Genomic DNA, 18,026 nt, shown 5'->3' with positions numbered 1-18,026 from the left:
CGCATCCCCTTAAGGTGATCCCCTGTCTGCCGCTTCCCAGGTTGTATCGTTACCCGGGTGTGATCCCTGGCTACACGGCAGTTTGCGGTTTAATGGCTTCTGACAGGCACCCCCGAACAAAGATATTGACAAAATTGGGAGACCACCAACATAGGGCTAGATAGCTCAGTTGGTAGAGCGCCGGCACGTTAAACCGGAGGTCGTTGGTTCAAATCCCGCTCTAGTAAATTTTTCTTTGTTCAATCCAAAATCATTTAAAAATGTTCCCAGTCAGTTTCCCTTGTGGTTTATTATTTGATATATATATATATAATTTTTTTATATCAAATAATAAACCACAAGGGAAACTGACTGAACAAATACATATATATATATATATATATTTGTAACAGCTGCAGTCCATCCAGGAAACATAAAAATTATAACGAGTCTCCCTCACGTTAAAACATGGTAATGGGTTTTTCTCCAGAACGCTCCAATCCAAATGTCTGAAAAACTTGGGGTCAAACAAACCCGCGCGACAAAGGAATCGTAACGTCAGTGGCGGCTATTTGGTGTGGAAATGCCAAAGCTCGATAACTGTGTTCAAAACCAATAGGGGAAAATCGTCACTTGCGTCCAGGGTCATTATAATAGATAAGCCGTTTTTAACTCTCGGCTGAAAAAGCCGCGCGGCCGGGTGCATTTTTGACTCGAGTTATTTATTACTAAATGCAATTTTTGAGAGTAAAATGGTTATTAACCGGTATCTGCGATGTCTATTTGTCCATAAAAAGGTAATAGTTGACATATTGAGATCATCCTTTAGTGGCTCCTTTGTGTCTCATACGCTTGTCGAATTGTTGTCTTCTTTTTTGCTTAGAGAAGAAGCCCAGGTGTTCAACAGAGGGCGCTCCAATACGGCATGGTTTTAGAAGAACCACAACATTCAACAACAAACAGCTGATCACGGGGTTTGGTGTTCTTCAGGTTGGGTGCTTGATTTTTTGTTATTGTGGGTAGTGTGGCCACCTTTGCATGATGTTCAAATACAGTTGCTGAGCTCGTCAGCCTCCAGGATTACGATAATGCTTAACATGTGGGTATGTAGTAATCCATGAATTATGTGGTTCTGTTTGATAGCAACTTATTAACCTATCAATATCATATTCATTCGTTCATTCATTCATTCACAACAAATCAATGATTTGTCATTGAATTGATGTCAAACTCAAACTTTAATTTTTTTAAATATAATTTGTTAAAGTTTTACTTATTTGCAATGTCTAATTTGTCTACTGCCACTCAGTCCCATTTCTCAATTTGATTAATTCTGGTTGTGAAGCTGTGAACTCTAAGAAAAATGAGGAAAAAGTTTCCGTATGGCACAACCACTTTTTCATTCGATATGAAATAAATAGAATAGAATCTAATTTAATCGAAACCAGACAACTCGTCAGTCGGACAACTCCTCCGGACAACTCCTCCGTTCTGACAAACGGACAGTGGAACTTGCACAACCAATGCAGCTTGCAGGTGACCAGGCTAAAATGCTGACAGCCAGTGCCACCACTGAATCCAGTCCCAGCATCAACGCTTTTCGAAAGAAACAAGCTCAACGGTCAAAAACAGGTCAGTCCAATCCTCATCAACAATCATATGGTACCAAACCAACACAGCAACAAGATCAAAGGCCCAGACGACCTTGTGGAAATTGTGGAACTTTCCACAAGCGGCGAGAATGCCCCGCCTACGGCAAAACTTGCCGCAAATGTAACAAACTGAATCATTACGGTGATTACTGCAGAGGCAGCCGCCGAATTCACACCGTTAACCCCGAATCTTACTCGGAGGAGGAAGCCTCAATCGCCGATGATCAGGAACTGTTCCACATTAGAGCTCTCGACAACACCAACTTGAACTTAAAGCACGATATCCACGCCACACTTATAATAAATGGCACACACGTTCCCATCCAACTAGACACAGGTACATGCTGTAACGTCCTACCAATAAAGATATTCAACGTCATTGCACTGCCCAAATCTATCGACAATACTATGCAGCCTACTACACTTGTAACATATGGAGGGAATGAGCTCACGACAATCGGCCAAGCCAAACTGCCATGCAACATCGAGTCATCACAAACACACCATATGATTGACTTTCACATCGTAGACTCGCGAGTGAAAGCAATCCTTGGATTGACCGATTGCCTTCAACTAGGCCTGCTGTCAGTTAACAACAACATCGTGTATCACGTCGCAACTGACTCAACATCTACACAGCTCTTTACAGACTACAAAGACCTGTTCGACGGCTCCCTCGGGTCACTACTCATCTACTCCATGACCATTGACCCTAACGCCACACCAGTTGTTCGCCCCCACGACGCATTCCAGCAGCAATGCAAGACAAGGTCAAGTCCGAACTAAAACGCATGACTACCCTCGGTGTAATCACTCCGGTCTCGGAACCAACAGACTGGGTGTCCTCCATGGTCGCAACTCATAAGAAAAACACCGAAGAGATTCGCTTATGCATCGACCCTCGCGACCTTAACCAAGCTCTGAAGCGCCCGCACTACCCTACACGAACAGTAGAGGAAGTTGCGGCACAGATGGATGGTGCCACTGTTTTCTCAGTGCTCGACGCTAAATGTTCCTTCTGGCAGATCCCCCTCGATTATCAGTCATCATTGCTAACTACTTTCAGCACACCACACGGCAGGTACCGGTTCCTCCGTATGCCCTATAGTATTTGTTCTGCCTCTGATGTATACTAGAGAACCATGGAACAATTATTCGCTGATCTGCCATGCTCCATCATCGTAGATGACATACTAGTTGGTGGACGTAACAAAGAAGAACATGATCGAAACCTCCAAGCTGTCCTTAATCGGATTCGCAAAGTCAACATGCATCTCAACCCCCAAAAATGCAGATTCGGTCTCGCACAAGTATCATATGTCGGTCACGTATTCACCGCCACTGGCCTTCGGCCCGATCCAGCAAAAGTCAGTGCTATTACCGACATGCCCCCACCTGAGGACGTCACTGCCCTACAACGCTTCCTTGGCATGGTGACATACCTGGCCAAGTTCATACCGAACCTAAGCGACTTAGCAGCCCCACTACGCGAGCTCACACATAACGACGTCCTCTGGTGCTGGTTAGACCGTCACAACGCAGTGTTTTTGGAAATCAAGGACAAGATCGCTCACGCACCGACACTCAAGTACTTCAAGAAACCAATCACAGTGACATGCGATGCCTCAAAGTTTGGCCTTGGTGCAGCTTGCCTGCAAGAGGGCGACCCCATAGCGTACGCCTCACGCACTATGACCGACACCGAACAACGGTATGCACAGATCGAGAAAGAACTGCTTGCTGTCGTGTTTGCCTGCACCAAGTTCCATGACTACATCTACGGTAAAGACATTATCGTTGAAACTGATCACCAGCCATTAGTCACTATCGTCAAGAAGCCCCTGCTTAGCGCCCCTGCCCAGCGCCCCTGCCCGGCTCCAACGCATGCTTCTTCGCTTGCAGAAATACAATATCACCCTTGTGTACAAAAAAGGGAAAGAACTTTTCATCGCAGACACTTTGTCACGCGCTCCATTGACAACCACTGATAACGACAACCTCGACCTGGAAGTCATGACCCTCCTACCAATCTCCGATACACGACTTGCACAGCTCAAAGCAGCAACTGCCCGCGGTGCCACCATGCAACAACTAACTGATGTCATCAGTCGCGGATGGCCTTCACACGTTAACAACGCCCCTCCGGATGCTCGCCCCTACTTCCCATTCAGAGAAGAACTGACCCTCGAACGCGGCATCATTCTGAAGGGACAAAAGGCCATCATTCCCAAGTCGCTTCGTACGGAATACACTAAACTATTGCATGAAGGTCACCCAGGTATCGAAGCTACCGAACGCAGAGCCAGAGATATAGTTTACTGGCCTTCAATGTGCATGGATATCGAACAGTCCGTCTCGGAATGCACAGTCTGCAACGCTACCAAAGTACACCAACAGAAAGAACCATTGAAAAGCTACCCACCACCAAATCTCCCCTGGGAACATATCGGTGTTGACCTTTTCCAATGGAACGGCATGAATTACCTAGCCCTTGGCGACTCATACTCCGGCTGGTTTGATTTTGCCTCGCTCGACGACACCTGTGCCTCCACAGTTATTGAGGTACTAAAGAGACAATTTTCCATCCATGGGATCCCCCGCATCGTCATCAGTGACAACGCACGTCAATTTGATTGCTTTGCCTTCAAACAGTTTGCACAGTCATGGGGTTTCCAACATACAACAAGTAGTCCCTACTACCCTCAGTCCAATGGACTCGCAGAAAGCTCCGTCAAGCGTGCCAAACTACTCCTGGAAAAGACAAAACGCGAAGGATCCGACCTTTACCGGAACTTGCTGAACATTCGCAACGCCCCAACCGACCCCCAGCTAGGCTGGCTCACCTTCCCAACGTCTCATGTCACGCCGTCTTCGAACAACCGTCCCCACCTCGACGCCCCTCCTCAAACCCAGCGTCAACACACGCGTCACGGCTCAGTTACGTAAGCGCCACCAGCAGCAGAAGTCTTCATATGACAAATCCGCTAAGCCCCTCCGACCACTGAACCCAGGACAAGTTGTCCGCCTCCAAACACCCAAAGGACACGATCAGCTTGGCATTGTCAAGAAGCACTCCGGCGACCCCCGATCCTATATCGTCAGTGCCCAAGGCAAGCTATACCGACGCAACCGGAGACACCTCCTACCCGTCTCCGAACCACCCCCACAGCAACAGCACTTGCCCGACTTCTACGTGCCCCCACAGGAAGCGCTCCCCTCAACCTGCCATCGCCCCGGCTCCTGCACCGCAGCCTGCCATCACCCGCTCCGGTCGCATTTACAAGCCGAACCCTAAATACACTGACAGTTTTGTGTAACTGTTATTGCTATGCCAACAATGGATTTGTACCGATGACCCGATTTCCTGCTAATGACTTTGGACTATCCCCCGACTATCGGATTTCATGTAAATAGTTTGCTATTTTTACTAACCACGTGTTGTACACTTCAAAGATGAGGGCAGAATAATCCCTTGTACACACATTGAGTACTAACTAGTCCACCTTAGTACTGTAGGCAGAAGTGTTATTTATTTCACTAATTGATGTTTTCACCTCCTGTTCTTTTGAGGAAAAGATAATCACCATTGTTTCGCAACATTTAAGAAACAATTTTTTTCTCTAAATTTGTTCCATGTTAAATTAGCTCAGTGAAGCAGTTGGACTCTAAATCAACAGACACTTATTTACAAACTCAGTAGTTCTTACTATATCCATTTGTTATACAAAGCTGTTTGTTTATTCAAGTACTGAAACAAAACTTAGAAGAGAGGATGTAGCAGTATGCCATAATCAGACTGACTCAAGTCTAGTGTTTACTTCCCATAATGCATTGTATCACCTTATAACATGGCCGCCCGCATGTAACAGTCAACTCTCATTATCTGGAATAAAGCTTGACTTATAATCATAACATACGAAGTTGTATCATCTTACAGTAGAAGTGTTATGTACATGGGGCCAGTGTACTGATTAGAGAAGGAGAAGTAAAATGGCAATAACAGTGTGAGGACCCGGTCTTCATTGCGTGGTAATGACTGGCATAGGTTGGTTGCTTGCTAATGGAGGGGGCCACCAACCAAGGTCATTACCATGCAGTGTAGACTGGCTCCTTACACTACTTTAGCCAGAATGACAAATTGTAAAATCCATCAGAATTTTTCATTCTTTTGGATGATTATTCAGTTTCTGCATTGGACCTACTAATCTCTTACTACGCATCTTCTCAAGAATTAAATTGCTCTGTAAAAATTAACAGCAATACTTTTGTTGGTGTTCAGCTGTCGGGCCCTAGTCTTTGTATGATGTTAGTTTCATGCGTGATAATTGATACAGTATCTGTGCACTCATGCGTACGTATAATGTGCAAACAGCACAAAGGTCTTTCCGCCCCCCCCCCAAAAAAAAGAAAAACCCCCAAGAGAACAGTTGATTTGATAGTTTCTGCACAACAAGCACAATGTAGGCCTATACAGAACCATACACACTAATGTAATACATGTAGCTGGCCATTTATTCACTTGTTCACAGAGTTAGGGCCTTTTATAAGTGTTTTCATCTCGGCATGCTTCAACATACTTGTTTAGTATTTGTTGTTCCAAATTGCCTCCCAGCCAGCAAGAATGGCATAGGAAAATGCTAAAAACAATGAATGTGGTCCACTTTAATTCATTTGGTTTCTGAAGGACTAAATACCCTTCACTGTGTAAACATTGAGCTATCAGGTGTTAAAGGCACTGGGGTCGATTTCACAAAGAGTTAGGACTAGTCCTAACTTAGGATTAGTCCTAGGAGATATACAAATTGCATGAATAGTCCTAAGTTAGGACGAGTAACTGGTCCTAACTCAAGATAAGACTAGTCCTAACTCTTTGTTAATTGTCAAAGACCAACCATGCTCTTCGTTGTATCCCAAGCGTAGGCCTACATTAACAAGTCTATGAAATGCTGACTCAATTGGTCGTCGAAGATGCAAGAAAATTATGCAAGGAAAAAAAACACCCTAATTGTTGCACAAATTTGTGTGCTTTATAAAAGGCCTAAGACCTGAGGTCTGTTGATATTTGAGTGAGAAATATTACCTCTTTCTCATATACTACGATGTACACTACTTCAGAGGGAGCAGTTTCTCACAATGTTTTATACTATCAATACATGTGTAGAGTCTGTCCTTTGCTTGTTACCAAGTAAGTTGTAACGTCAAGAATTATTTTGATAAAATGACCAACAGTGTTCGGTGCCTTTAGAGCCATTATACACTTTCGGAACAGAAAAAAAAAAAAGTTCACAGATTTACAAATAACTTACAGGGTTTACAGAAGGTAATGGTAAAAGACTTCTCTTGAAATATTATTCAATGAAATGCTTTACTTTTTGAGAAACATTAAAACAATTATCAATTCCTCGACAACAAAAATTACGGATTTATAGTAAACGCATGTCATGACACGGCGAAATGTGCGGAAACAAAGGGTGGGTTTTCCCGTTATTTTCTCCTGACTCCGATGACCGATTGACCCTAAATTTTCACAGGTTTGTTATTTTATATATAAGTTGTGATACACAAAGTGTCGGCCTTGGACAACACTGTTTACTGAAAGTGTCCACTGGCTATAAAAGAAGTGTTGGAAACGCACAATGGGCATACAGAGAAGTAATTTTAACTGCCAGCATAAAACCTTACATTAAGGTTATAGCCAGCAGCACCAGTGTAAAAAGGGTTCAATGCACAAGTTGTGATTTGTGTGCGCATTTCTATCCAAATGGTGTGTGTTGGTTTTTTGTACCAGCAAGAATTTCAAGGTGTTTTATTGGTGGATTTCCTTTTAAGGCGTCCTTAAGATGCTTTGATATAATCAGAAGTAGTGGCACATGACTCACAGTCTGATAAAATGCAGGTAGGCTTTTGTGCACACTTAGTTAGTTATTCACCTACATGTATAACCAATTTTCCCTTCCATTGCCTTACAGGCTATGAACACAATATTGAAGCCAGAGGATTGTGTTGTTTGCCAGTTGTTCACGAAGTCATGAAAAACCTCAACAAAAAGGAAGAATGAACTTTATCCAAGGAGGCGTTTAGATTCAATATTGAACCCCAAGACGTGTTTTTCAATCGGCTCAGGAAAGTAGCATGAAAAAGCAGGACTTTGGCGGTAAAGTTGTGGAAATGGAAGAGCCAGATCTAGTTACAGTTGTAAATGAACAAGTTAGTGGCAACAGCTCAGAGCACATAGATGTCAACGTACCCAAGACCAATTTCTGTACCAAACTGAAAGGTCTCTGCTTCAGAAACATGAAAGCGGTTCGGCGGGTGAGTGTGGAACCAGCCCTTCTTGTTGTCATGATCAGTATGGGTCTGACCGGTGGGGTGTCCATGCAATTTGTCCAGCATCGAATTTTCGAGAACTTCAATATTAGTACAAGTGATGGGGGTGGTGGTTGCGATGTGACTGCCAACCTGACTGAAGCGCAAAAAGAAGCACAATTGGAGTTCAATGGTTTTAACGTCATCTCTGGTTTCGTTGGCGGGATACCAGCTCTGTTTGTTACATTGATTGTCTCAGCTATTAGTGATAAGGTCGGTCGCAAGTTACCGTTGCTGTTGCCAATTGTTGGCATGCTGTGTGGGACTACCGTCTTCCTTTTAGTGTCCCATCTTCACCTGCCTCTGACCGTACTTCTGGTTTCGAACATCGTCTTTAGTTTCACCGGGGGCTATGCTCTTTTCTTCAGCGGGTGCGCTAGCTACGTTGCAGACACGACATCAAAGAAGGATCGTACCTTTGTCTTTGCCTTGCTGTTTACATTATCTCTGATTGGTAGTGGGATAGCTGGTATTGCTGCGGGTTACTGGATCAAGGCAAGCGGCTTTAACCCGCCGTTCTGGTTAGCGTTTGCTATGCAACTAGTCACCGTCTTCTACCTCCTGTTTTGGGTTCCGGAAACCGTCAAGTCCACCGAAGATGTCCTTACGAACAAGCCAAAGCCTTCTACGGCATCTACAATTTGCCAGGGTCTGTCTGGCATTCTTAATGTAGCTGCGAAGGGGCGTCGTGTTTGGTTGCTGCTTGCTCTTGGTGTTCAGTTCTTGGCTTTGGGAGTGTTTGGTGCCATCAATAGTATCTTAACGGTGCGACTTCTAAGCTTGCCATTCTGTTGGAATTCAGTGCTGCTTGGCTATTTCAACGCTACCAAGCCTTTCATCAATGGACTAGGTAAGTGCTTCTTCTTTAAAGGAAGGGGTAGACCTATAGTTTTGGGAATTGTCAAAGACTAGTAACCCTCACTTGGCCAGATGCATGTGCTAACATTTGCAAGAAAATAATGAAAAGAAAAAAAAACCTTGTTGCATAGAATTGTGTGCCTTAGGATGTTTTGTAATACATGGTAATACACCGCTCTCCAGTGCTCTTTACTTTAAAGTAAGTTCTTGTGCTCTTTAACATGTGGTATAATTACCCAACACCCTGCCTAGAAATATGTAAGTTTCTTTTTAGTCATTGTTTGGTTTTAAAATTAACTTAAGTCTCCGAGTGCAGTTTGATTCCCAACTGTACAGTGTATAGTGATCAGAGGGCATCCCCGGGGGATCAGTACACAGTGTGAAATGGGCCTGTGTGAAAAGGATTATCTGTAAGGCATCTAATGTTTGCTTTATACCTCTTTTGGGTAACCAACAGGCTTAACTCTTGGAACTCGCTTCTTCACGAGATGTTTAAAGGATTACGCTGTCATTCAGATTGGATTCCTGTCAACTATAGCTATGCTGATTGTCATTTGTATTAGCACAGAGACATATGGAATGTTTCTTGGTAAGTATCATTCCTGACGTTGTGCATTTGTGTGCAGAGGCTATTTAAAGTACATATTGTAATAGTCTGTTAATAAAGTTATTAGCCATTCTTATTATTTACTTTTACATTTATGAATTTTTTCTACAGAAAGTTGCGAGTATACATTGTATAGACCAAGATGTTGCCACTTGTTTAAAGTTCACTTTTGTATCGCTTTAATAAAATGCATTACTTTCATTTTGACTACATGTTAGAGCATTTGGTATTATTCATCTTGAATTACTGTGATTTCTGCATTATAGGCCTACAATTTTGTATTAATCATTTTGAATTGCTGTGATTACTGCATTTTTGATATTCATTTGAATTACTGTGATTTCTGCATTTGTGATATTCAATTTGAATTACTGTGATTTCTGCATTATAAAATTTTGTATTATTCATTTTGAATGACTGTGATATCTGCGGTATAACATTTTGGTTTATTTATTTTGAGTAATTAAACTGTGATTTCTGCATTATAGGGGCCTAACAGTTTGTATTATTCATTTTGAGTTACTGTGATTGCTGCATTTTATTTTATTCATTTTGAATTACTGTGATTTCTGCATTTTGTATTATTCATTTTGAATTACATGTACTTTGATTTCTGTATTATAACATTTTGTATTATTCATTTTGAATGACTGTGATTTCTGCATTTTTGTATTATTCAATTTTAATTACTGTATTTTCTGCATTATAACATGGTGTATTATTCATTTTGAATTACTGTGATTTTTGCATTTTGTATTATTCATTTTGAATTACATGTACTTTGGTTTCTGTATTAGAACATTTTGTATTATTCATTTTGAATTACTGTGATTTCTGCATTTTTGTATTATTCAATTTTAATTACTGTATTTTCTGCATTTTGTATTATTTATTTTAATTTACTGTAATTTCTGCATTTTGTATTACTCATTTTGAATTACTGTGATTTCTGCGTTTTGTATTATTCATTTTAAATTACTGTAATTTCTGCATTTTGTATTGTTCATTTTGAATTACTGTGATTTCTGCAACATTGGACAACTGTGATTGATGTCAATGTCCGGTTAGTATGCTCTCTTTTCACTTTGACTTGATTCCTCTGTCTTGCAGTTAACGTCGCTGGATGCTTTCACGCCCTTCCGCCAGCTCTCATCATTGCCAGGATGTCAAAACTTATTGAACCATCCTTACAAGGTGGATTGCTAAATTTCTCCTACTTAAATCTGATTCGCAATTGTTTAGCCCTCAGAAAAATCTACAAAATTGTGATTAAACAGCCTAAAAAGTGTTAAAGCCTACACCATAGGTGCATGGAGGTCAGCCTTTTTACTCAATAAAAAAATCTCCTTTACGTTTTCAAGGGCCAGAAATCATACATGTACTTGACATTGTCTATTTTGAATGACCCTTAAGCCAGTATTTTATAGAATGGAATTGTCTATGTATCAATGATATCACATTCCTCATAATAAAGACTTAACTGAATGTAAACATTTTCTTCAAAAACAAAAGCATTTAGTGTGTGTGCCTACTATGCTAAACTTAAAAAAGAAGAAAAGTTTAATAGAAATTTGTATCAGCAGTTTAAATCCCATCGTTAATTGGTATGCCAGTTGACCCCCCCCCCCCCATCCCCGACAAGGACTCTGGTGTAAGCTGAGTTTCGCTGACCCTTGTTATGATAAAGTAGCTAGGAATTTTTATTTTTATTTTTTGCTTTCTCGTTTCCCTTTTGGTTTCTTTGTTCCTTTTAATGTCTTGTAATGTACTTGTTTTGTTGAGGTCGAAAAAATTAATAATAATTAAAAAAAGTAAATAACACTAAGAGTCAAACTAAAGTCAATCCTACTCTTTTCTTCCTCAAGGTGCCTTATTCTCCTTGACTGGGACTATAGAGAGTCTTGCTAACATTCTTGGTCCCTTCATCCTTGGTCTGATCTACCAGGCTACCTTAAACACATTCTCACTGGCTGTCTTCATTGTCATGATAGCTTTAACTGTTGTAGCTATGATCATTGTTGGGTGAGTACTGTTTTTTTTACTCCATGTATAAGTGACTTAATAGATGTTAAATTTGCATTAGAGATAAAGAATATTCATTTTATTTTTGTTAACCATAATATACACCGATGTGTGCCAGCACTGTACACTCAGCACTGGGTTTGAATCCCACCCCGAGTAGTGTGCCAGGGATGTGAAAAAATACATTAGTCTGTAATGACTTGTTAAAAAAAGTTCTGCCCCTGCAGCGATGGAAAATGTATTTTTAAATGATTATAATAAACCAATGATAGTAATGAAATCTTAACATCACCTTAACCCCTGTTGCTATGGCCCTTGCAGTTATTGTAAAATTCACATGTTTTTGTTTTCGTGTTAATGTACAGGATATTGATGCTAATGGAAGGTTCTCTGGATGGCCAGAAGTATCAAGAGTTCATGAGCGACAGTGAGCAAGATGATGATATGATAACATCTACGACTAGCCCAAATGTTGGCTATGATGAATAAAATACCATCGTAAATGCAACTACTATCAAATCAGGTTTAAGCGACTATCATTACCCCCCCCTCCCTCCCCATTGCAGAGGTTCATTGTTTGCTAGCTTAATGACAGTGAGCAAGATGATGATATGATAATGTCTACGACTAGAATGTTGGCTATAATGACTAAGACCATCATAAATGCAACTACATGTACTATCAAATCAGGTTTGAGTCTGTAGTGACATTCTTCTCCAAGTCCTAAGAAAAACAGACTGAGATTTTCTCCGGAAGCAAATGTTCATGAGAAAACGTTTTTGGTTGGAGTTTTTAAAAAACAATTTTTTTTAAATATATTTTTGTTTATAAATAATTTTTGGACCACATTTCCTCATTCTGCGATAAGTCACTATACTACAGAGGTCTTTCTTTTGAACCACCCGAGTAATATGCCTGTAATTTCTTGTTCACACCGCTCAGGAAAGTACTGAGTATACAGTGCTAATACACATCGGTGTATATATGGGTAAAACCAAAAATGAATATGGTGTATCCCCTATGCAAATTTCCATCTGTTGAACCAATGATGTAAACAAAATACAAAATTGTTGGCAATATATGACAAAAACCCAACGTCATTAACCTTTTTTATTTACTATTTTAGTTGATACAATCATACATATATAGTGGTGTGTACATATGAAATCGTAAATTGAAGAAATGTATAAGTTATCTTCAAAATTGACATGGACGGCGTGTTGGTTATATCTTCCAACTTAAATGAATCCTCCAATGAAACATTCATTAGGAAAACAAAATAATCAATTTAGGACAATTTAGGTAAAGGTAGCTTGCAAACATAGCTAAGGTTGCAAAGTAGTACAATTTGTACCTTTGATTTTATGATTGGGTTCTCCAGATGTTCTGACTCTGTGAAGGATACGTAATTTGAAATGGATGGTGAGTTAGGTTTGTTTAATTGTTTTGGAACTGCAGTATGTAAAATGTTTGTCTGAAATAGGAAACCAAAGGAAATGGAAAAACAACCTAAACATAACTTTTTTATTTGGCTTGTTTTTGGTTGATGTAAACTAACTGTGTCAAAGTCCGGTGAAATATTTTATATTAGTTTTGACATATTTCCTGTGGTGTTGTATTTTTAAGGTTGTTTGAAGATGGATTAGATTATAAGATTATATTTCTTTATATCTGCATTGAAATTGTATTCCGTTGGCAACTGAAACATTAGAATCACAAAACAACTCTTATAAAAACAACCACAGTAGGCTTAAAGACAATGGACACTATTGGTAATTGTCAAAGACCAGTCCTCACTTAGTGTATCTCAACACATGCATAAATAACAAACCTGTGAAAATTTGAGGTCAATTGGTCATCGAAGTTGCGAGATAACAATGAAAGAAAAAACACCCTTGTCACACAAAGTTGTGTGCGTTTAGATGGTTGATTTCGAGACCTCAAATTCTAAATATGAGGTCTCGAAATCAAATTCGTGGAAAATTACTTCTTTCTCGAAAACTATGTCACTTCATCAGAGGGAGCCATTTCTCAAAAAGTTTTATACCATCAACCTCTCCCCATTACGTGTCACCAAGCCTTGGTTTTATGCTAATAATTATGTTGAGTAATTATACCAATAGTGTCCACTGCCTTTAATAACAATACACATTGACTACCAAGATATAGAAAATAACAAACAATTACCTTACAATTACATACAAGCGTGACCTTAAAAGTTACAACATTCCAAAAGTTCAAAAGGTTGCTAACTATGTTATACATGTACATATACCACCCTCTCAGTGGATGCCAGAGATGTGTTATTTACCGCCTGGTTACAGAATTACACAGACGGATAAAGTTATGAACAAGGATTTCTGATAGCAAGGGGGGGGGGGCGGAGTCTAGAACCAGAGCGATTTAAAACAAAGCAATTACAAAGTTGGTTGGTCGAGTCCTTCATGTTTATAGAATTTAGCTTGGCAAGCAGTTGTCTTTCAAACCCTAGCTCTAAGGGTGTCAAACTTGTGCAACAAGGGTTATTATTTTCTTGCACATTCGATGGATTGAGTCAAAACTTGAGATATACCAAGGGAGCTGACTACTGGTCTTTGACAATTACCAACAGTGTCCAGTTCCCTGAACATATAAATATTATTGATTTGTTTAGTTTTGCCAATTCTCAGCTGACAGAAAGATCATATTTTAGCATCCTCTCAATGTTGTTACATACAGAAAGGTTCAAAACTTAGACAATCTATCAATGGAGGAAGGTTGAAGGAAACGTCTAGTACATTAGGTAAAACTGAACAGCAAAGTTGTTCCACGTTATGCTCAAGTGTTTGCAATGATAAAGTAGCCTCTGTATATTTTAAAAATAATTTTAGGTCAAAGGTTGCTTATCGGATGGGGTCAGTTGTCACTGGACTGGAATTGTTGAAAGTTTGTTGCTAGTAATATGAGGACTTTTCAAAATCAAGATAAACTTATAAGCGACCTGTGGAAAGTAAAGGTCACAGTTTTGATCTGTAATCAATGACGAGGCTTAAAGGCACTGGACACCTTTGGTAATTGTCAAACCATTATTATCACTTGGTGAATCCCAATTCCCAACATATGCATAAAATAACAAACCTGTGAAAATTTGGGCTCAATTAGTCATGCATTTTGCGAGATAATAATGAAAGAAAAAAACAACCCCGTTGCATTAGTTTGTGTGTGTTCAGTGGCATAAAATAAATGTGAGGAATCGCCTTTTTCTCAAAAAAATGTTACCTCAGTGGGAGGCGCTTCTCTCAATATTTTATACTATCAACAGCATCTCCATTACCAAGTAAGTTTTTTTTGCTAATAATTATTTTGAGTAATTACTAATAATGACTTTCCAGCAGTTGAGGAGTAAAAAGGGAGACTTATGTAATGATGTATGACACTATGCTGTAATGTTTGTAAATTGGTTTTAGTTTTGGTCAGTTTTGGTCGTTATTTGTTGCTGGTTTTTATTGGTTTTATTTGTATAAACCATATTATAGGCTGTAATCCATGAAAGGTAAAAATGCACACTGGGATGGAAGATTTAAGGGGACACGCTGCCTCGGATCATGCGAGTTGGTCTATGAAAAGCGTTTGAAACCATTTGTTATAAAATGCTTATTGTTAGAAAGATGTTTTAAAAGTAGAACATAACGATCCACACAATCATGCCTCGAAATGGCTTGATTTTCCCTATACTTTGCATACTAACACGGTCGGCCAGTTTCTGGAGGAAAAAAATATGGCTCCATAAAATTGCGTGTTAGTTCACAACGTAAAAAGGCATATTTGTGTGGATCATTATATTCTACTTTTAAAACATTTTTACCGTTATAACAAACGGTTTAAAACACTGGTCAAATACCAAACCTGCCCAATCCAAGGCGAAGTGTCCCTTTAACTTAGTTCGTTTGTGCAGTGTTAGATTCAATACTCTGAAATACACCCTCACTCACTGTTTCTTTATAAACCACTGTATACATGTAGTTTAGTTTTTGCACATTATGTTATCCATAATTTCTGGACATGACTATATTCAAATGTCTTCTAAATTTGATTTGATATGATACCTTGATTTTGATATATACTTTGATTTGTTTGCAGCTAATTCAATACCCAGGTCAAAATTCCAGTTGAACCTAGTTAAACTGGGTTTAACTGGAACTAGTTGAAACCAGTTGATAAACTAGTTAAACACAGTTAAAACCAGTTGGTTTAATATGGAAAATGGACAGAAGCCAACTGGTTTATAATTTCAACCTAGTTGAACACAGTTAAACCTAGTTCAAACCAGTTGGTTAATATGGAAAATGGACGAGTTTGGTCACTATCCAGTTGAACCAGTTGACCCCAGTTAACTAGGTTCAACTGGAATTTTGACCTGGGTATGTGCAAGTACATGTACCTATATAGGCCAAGAAGGCCATTTTAATAGAGGTTGAATTCTGGCTCATTTGTATTGATCCAGTAGAATGGCAATTGATGACATCATGGGTGGGTTTTGTTTTTTGTTTATTGGAAACTTGATGTTGAAATATATTTTTACTTTTCAGAAAAGAAGAATATATTTTCTCTTTCTTAAAAATTTAAATATTAAGAATGTTATCTCAGCCTTCAATCTATCAAGTGCCTTGTTATGCCGAGTGGCTCAGAAACGGTCAGTCAAATGTGACCATGAGGGGAATTTGGATACTATGGGCCCAATTTCATAGACTACTGCTTCAGTGAAATAATGAGCAGGATACCAGTCACAAACTGTACATGTGACATGGTAGTTTGGGTGGTAACCTTATTCTAAGCATAATTTTGTTGTGCTTGGCTGCTTTTTGTGTTTACGCAGCTCTAAATTGGGCCTAGTTTCTTATTGTCTGATCAAGATCTTAGTCTTGATTTGCGACCCTGTTTTTGTATTGGCCACTGGTCAGGGGCACAACATCAACTGTTGAGGAAGCTGACTTGGAGAGACTGGGAAGTCTCTTAACCTGTTATTGACCTTTCCATTGTTGATAAACAAAGTGTGTCCGTCAATGCCCCTTATTTTTGACCGCGCGTGGGTGCTGTAAATAGTATTTTTATCACTTCCGAGGGTACACACGATTCGCCCTGCACAAATTAAAAGGCGTTGATCTGTCACTTTTGTTGCGCCGTAGTTTCAATTTGCTTTAGAGGTGGATTATACTGGCTCCTTTAAAAGTCTTATTGTCTGTGATGGATTAGATGTCTGTGGTGGTAATGTGTTCCAATCTTTAAAAACTGTTTTGGGTATGAATGAATATACCCCCGGAAGTGATTGAGAGCGCCCTCACACGGTCAAAAATATGGCCCATTGCGTTTATAATAATTGTGACCAAATTCAACGTTTTCTGTAAAGATTCATGAGCTGAAATATCTCATTATGACTTGTTGATTTGTTTCCAACAAATTCAAAACACTTTTGAATATTTGTGTAGGCCTAATGTTTCTACAAGCTATATTGGCTCTCAGTTTTTGGTTTGCCTTTATGGTTCTCCTTGATTTTCCAACCTCGGTTGGTAAAAACTTTGGCTGTGACGTTGCAATAGAAAGGTCTATATAAAAGATGTTTGGTTGGTACTATGTCTTATCCAGTGATTCGTGTTGGGCACATTTATTTTGTGTCGCAATATCAATGACGACTATGTTCACAAAAACAACATTGACTTGTATAATAAGTAAAGAGTTGATGAGTACTGTTTCAGCATGGTAGATGTAACATGAGTAGTGATCTAGCCGTGGTGTTTGGAAAGTATCGTCTATCCTTCAAAATGGCTTACCTTAAGTATCGGATCAGGAAAATGTTTTTATACTGAAATAGCATACTTCAATGTGCAATATTTCATTGAAAGATTGGAAATTATGTCAAAGGTAATTTTTTTGTAAACTTATTATTTGGTACAGTGAATTAACTTTGTAAAAAAAAAAAACATCGACAAATATTAATTTAAAAAAGTTAATAAAATGAACTGCATACTCTTATTATCCCGTTGTAATCTGCTTAGCAATTTTATTTGTTTGTACAATTCGTTTTTAAAATTATGATTCCATTCAAATTCAATTCAAATTCAATTCAAGAATACATATATTACCATACTTAAAGAGAAAGTTACTTTTGGTAAATCAATAAATGTCAATAAAAAATAACAAATAACGTCAATAACAAAAAAATTGAAAATAACAAATAACGAGGACCTCCCTCTCCCACTGGAGAGCACCGGTCATTATGGTAGTTACTCAAAATATTTGTTTGCATAAAAACTTACTGGTAACAAGCAATGGAGAGCTGTTGATAATAATAACCAATTCTTATATAGCGTATTTCACAATAACCGTATCAATGCGCTTTACATTAGTGCCCTGGTCGTAGGGCCAATAACATCCCTTTTAATGTTTCTCTTGGGAGTATACAACCTGGGCAACAGTTTATATCGCTCCAAAGGCTTTTTTCACTCACAATATCAACCTCTACTCTCACAGGTACACATGTACAATGTACCCATTTATACCCCTGG

General features: G+C 39.2%; 1 protein-coding gene across 2 annotated transcripts; it reads left to right on the top strand.

Moving 5' to 3' along the window:
- Window positions 1-928: 928 nt before the first annotated feature.
- Window positions 929-12,455, top strand: LOC117291598 (proton-coupled folate transporter-like). Of its 2 annotated transcripts, none has more exons than XM_033773414.1 (6): window positions 929-1,082; window positions 7,601-8,847; window positions 9,313-9,444; window positions 10,573-10,656; window positions 11,328-11,484; window positions 11,850-12,455. In XM_033773414.1, the coding sequence occupies exons 2-6, from the start codon at window positions 7,764-7,766 to the stop codon at window positions 11,971-11,973; spliced, it is 1,581 nt and encodes a 526-aa protein (XP_033629305.1). In that variant the 5' UTR covers window positions 929-1,082; window positions 7,601-7,763; the 3' UTR covers window positions 11,974-12,455. The 2 variants fall into 2 exon arrangements, with proteins under 2 accessions (XP_033629305.1, XP_033629306.1); XM_033773415.1 differs by lacking the exon at window positions 929-1,082 and adding an exon at window positions 4,989-5,037.
- Window positions 12,456-18,026: the final 5,571 nt, after the last annotated feature.

The sequence above is a fragment of the Asterias rubens genome, chromosome 6, assembly GCF_902459465.1.
Source record: "Asterias rubens chromosome 6, eAstRub1.3, whole genome shotgun sequence".
Lineage (NCBI taxonomy): Eukaryota > Metazoa > Echinodermata > Asteroidea > Forcipulatida > Asteriidae > Asterias > Asterias rubens.
The sequence above is the reverse complement of the archived record's forward strand: the minus strand, read 5'-3'. Positions and strand labels throughout refer to the sequence as shown.

What these genes read in the sequence shown, in the direction of transcription:
- LOC117291598 (XM_033773414.1), top strand. Translation starts at nt 7,764, where the DNA reads ATGAAAAAGCAGGACTTTGGCGGTAAAGTTGTGGAAATGGAAGAGCCA. An exon ending in GACATATGGAATGTTTCTTG is followed by an intron (nt 9,445 to 10,572) that starts GTAAGTATCATT and finishes TCTGTCTTGCAG; the next exon opens with TTAACGTCGCTGGATGCTTT. An exon ending in GTAGCTATGATCATTGTTGG is followed by an intron (nt 11,485 to 11,849) that starts GTGAGTACTGTT and finishes GTTAATGTACAG; the next exon opens with GATATTGATGCTAATGGAAG.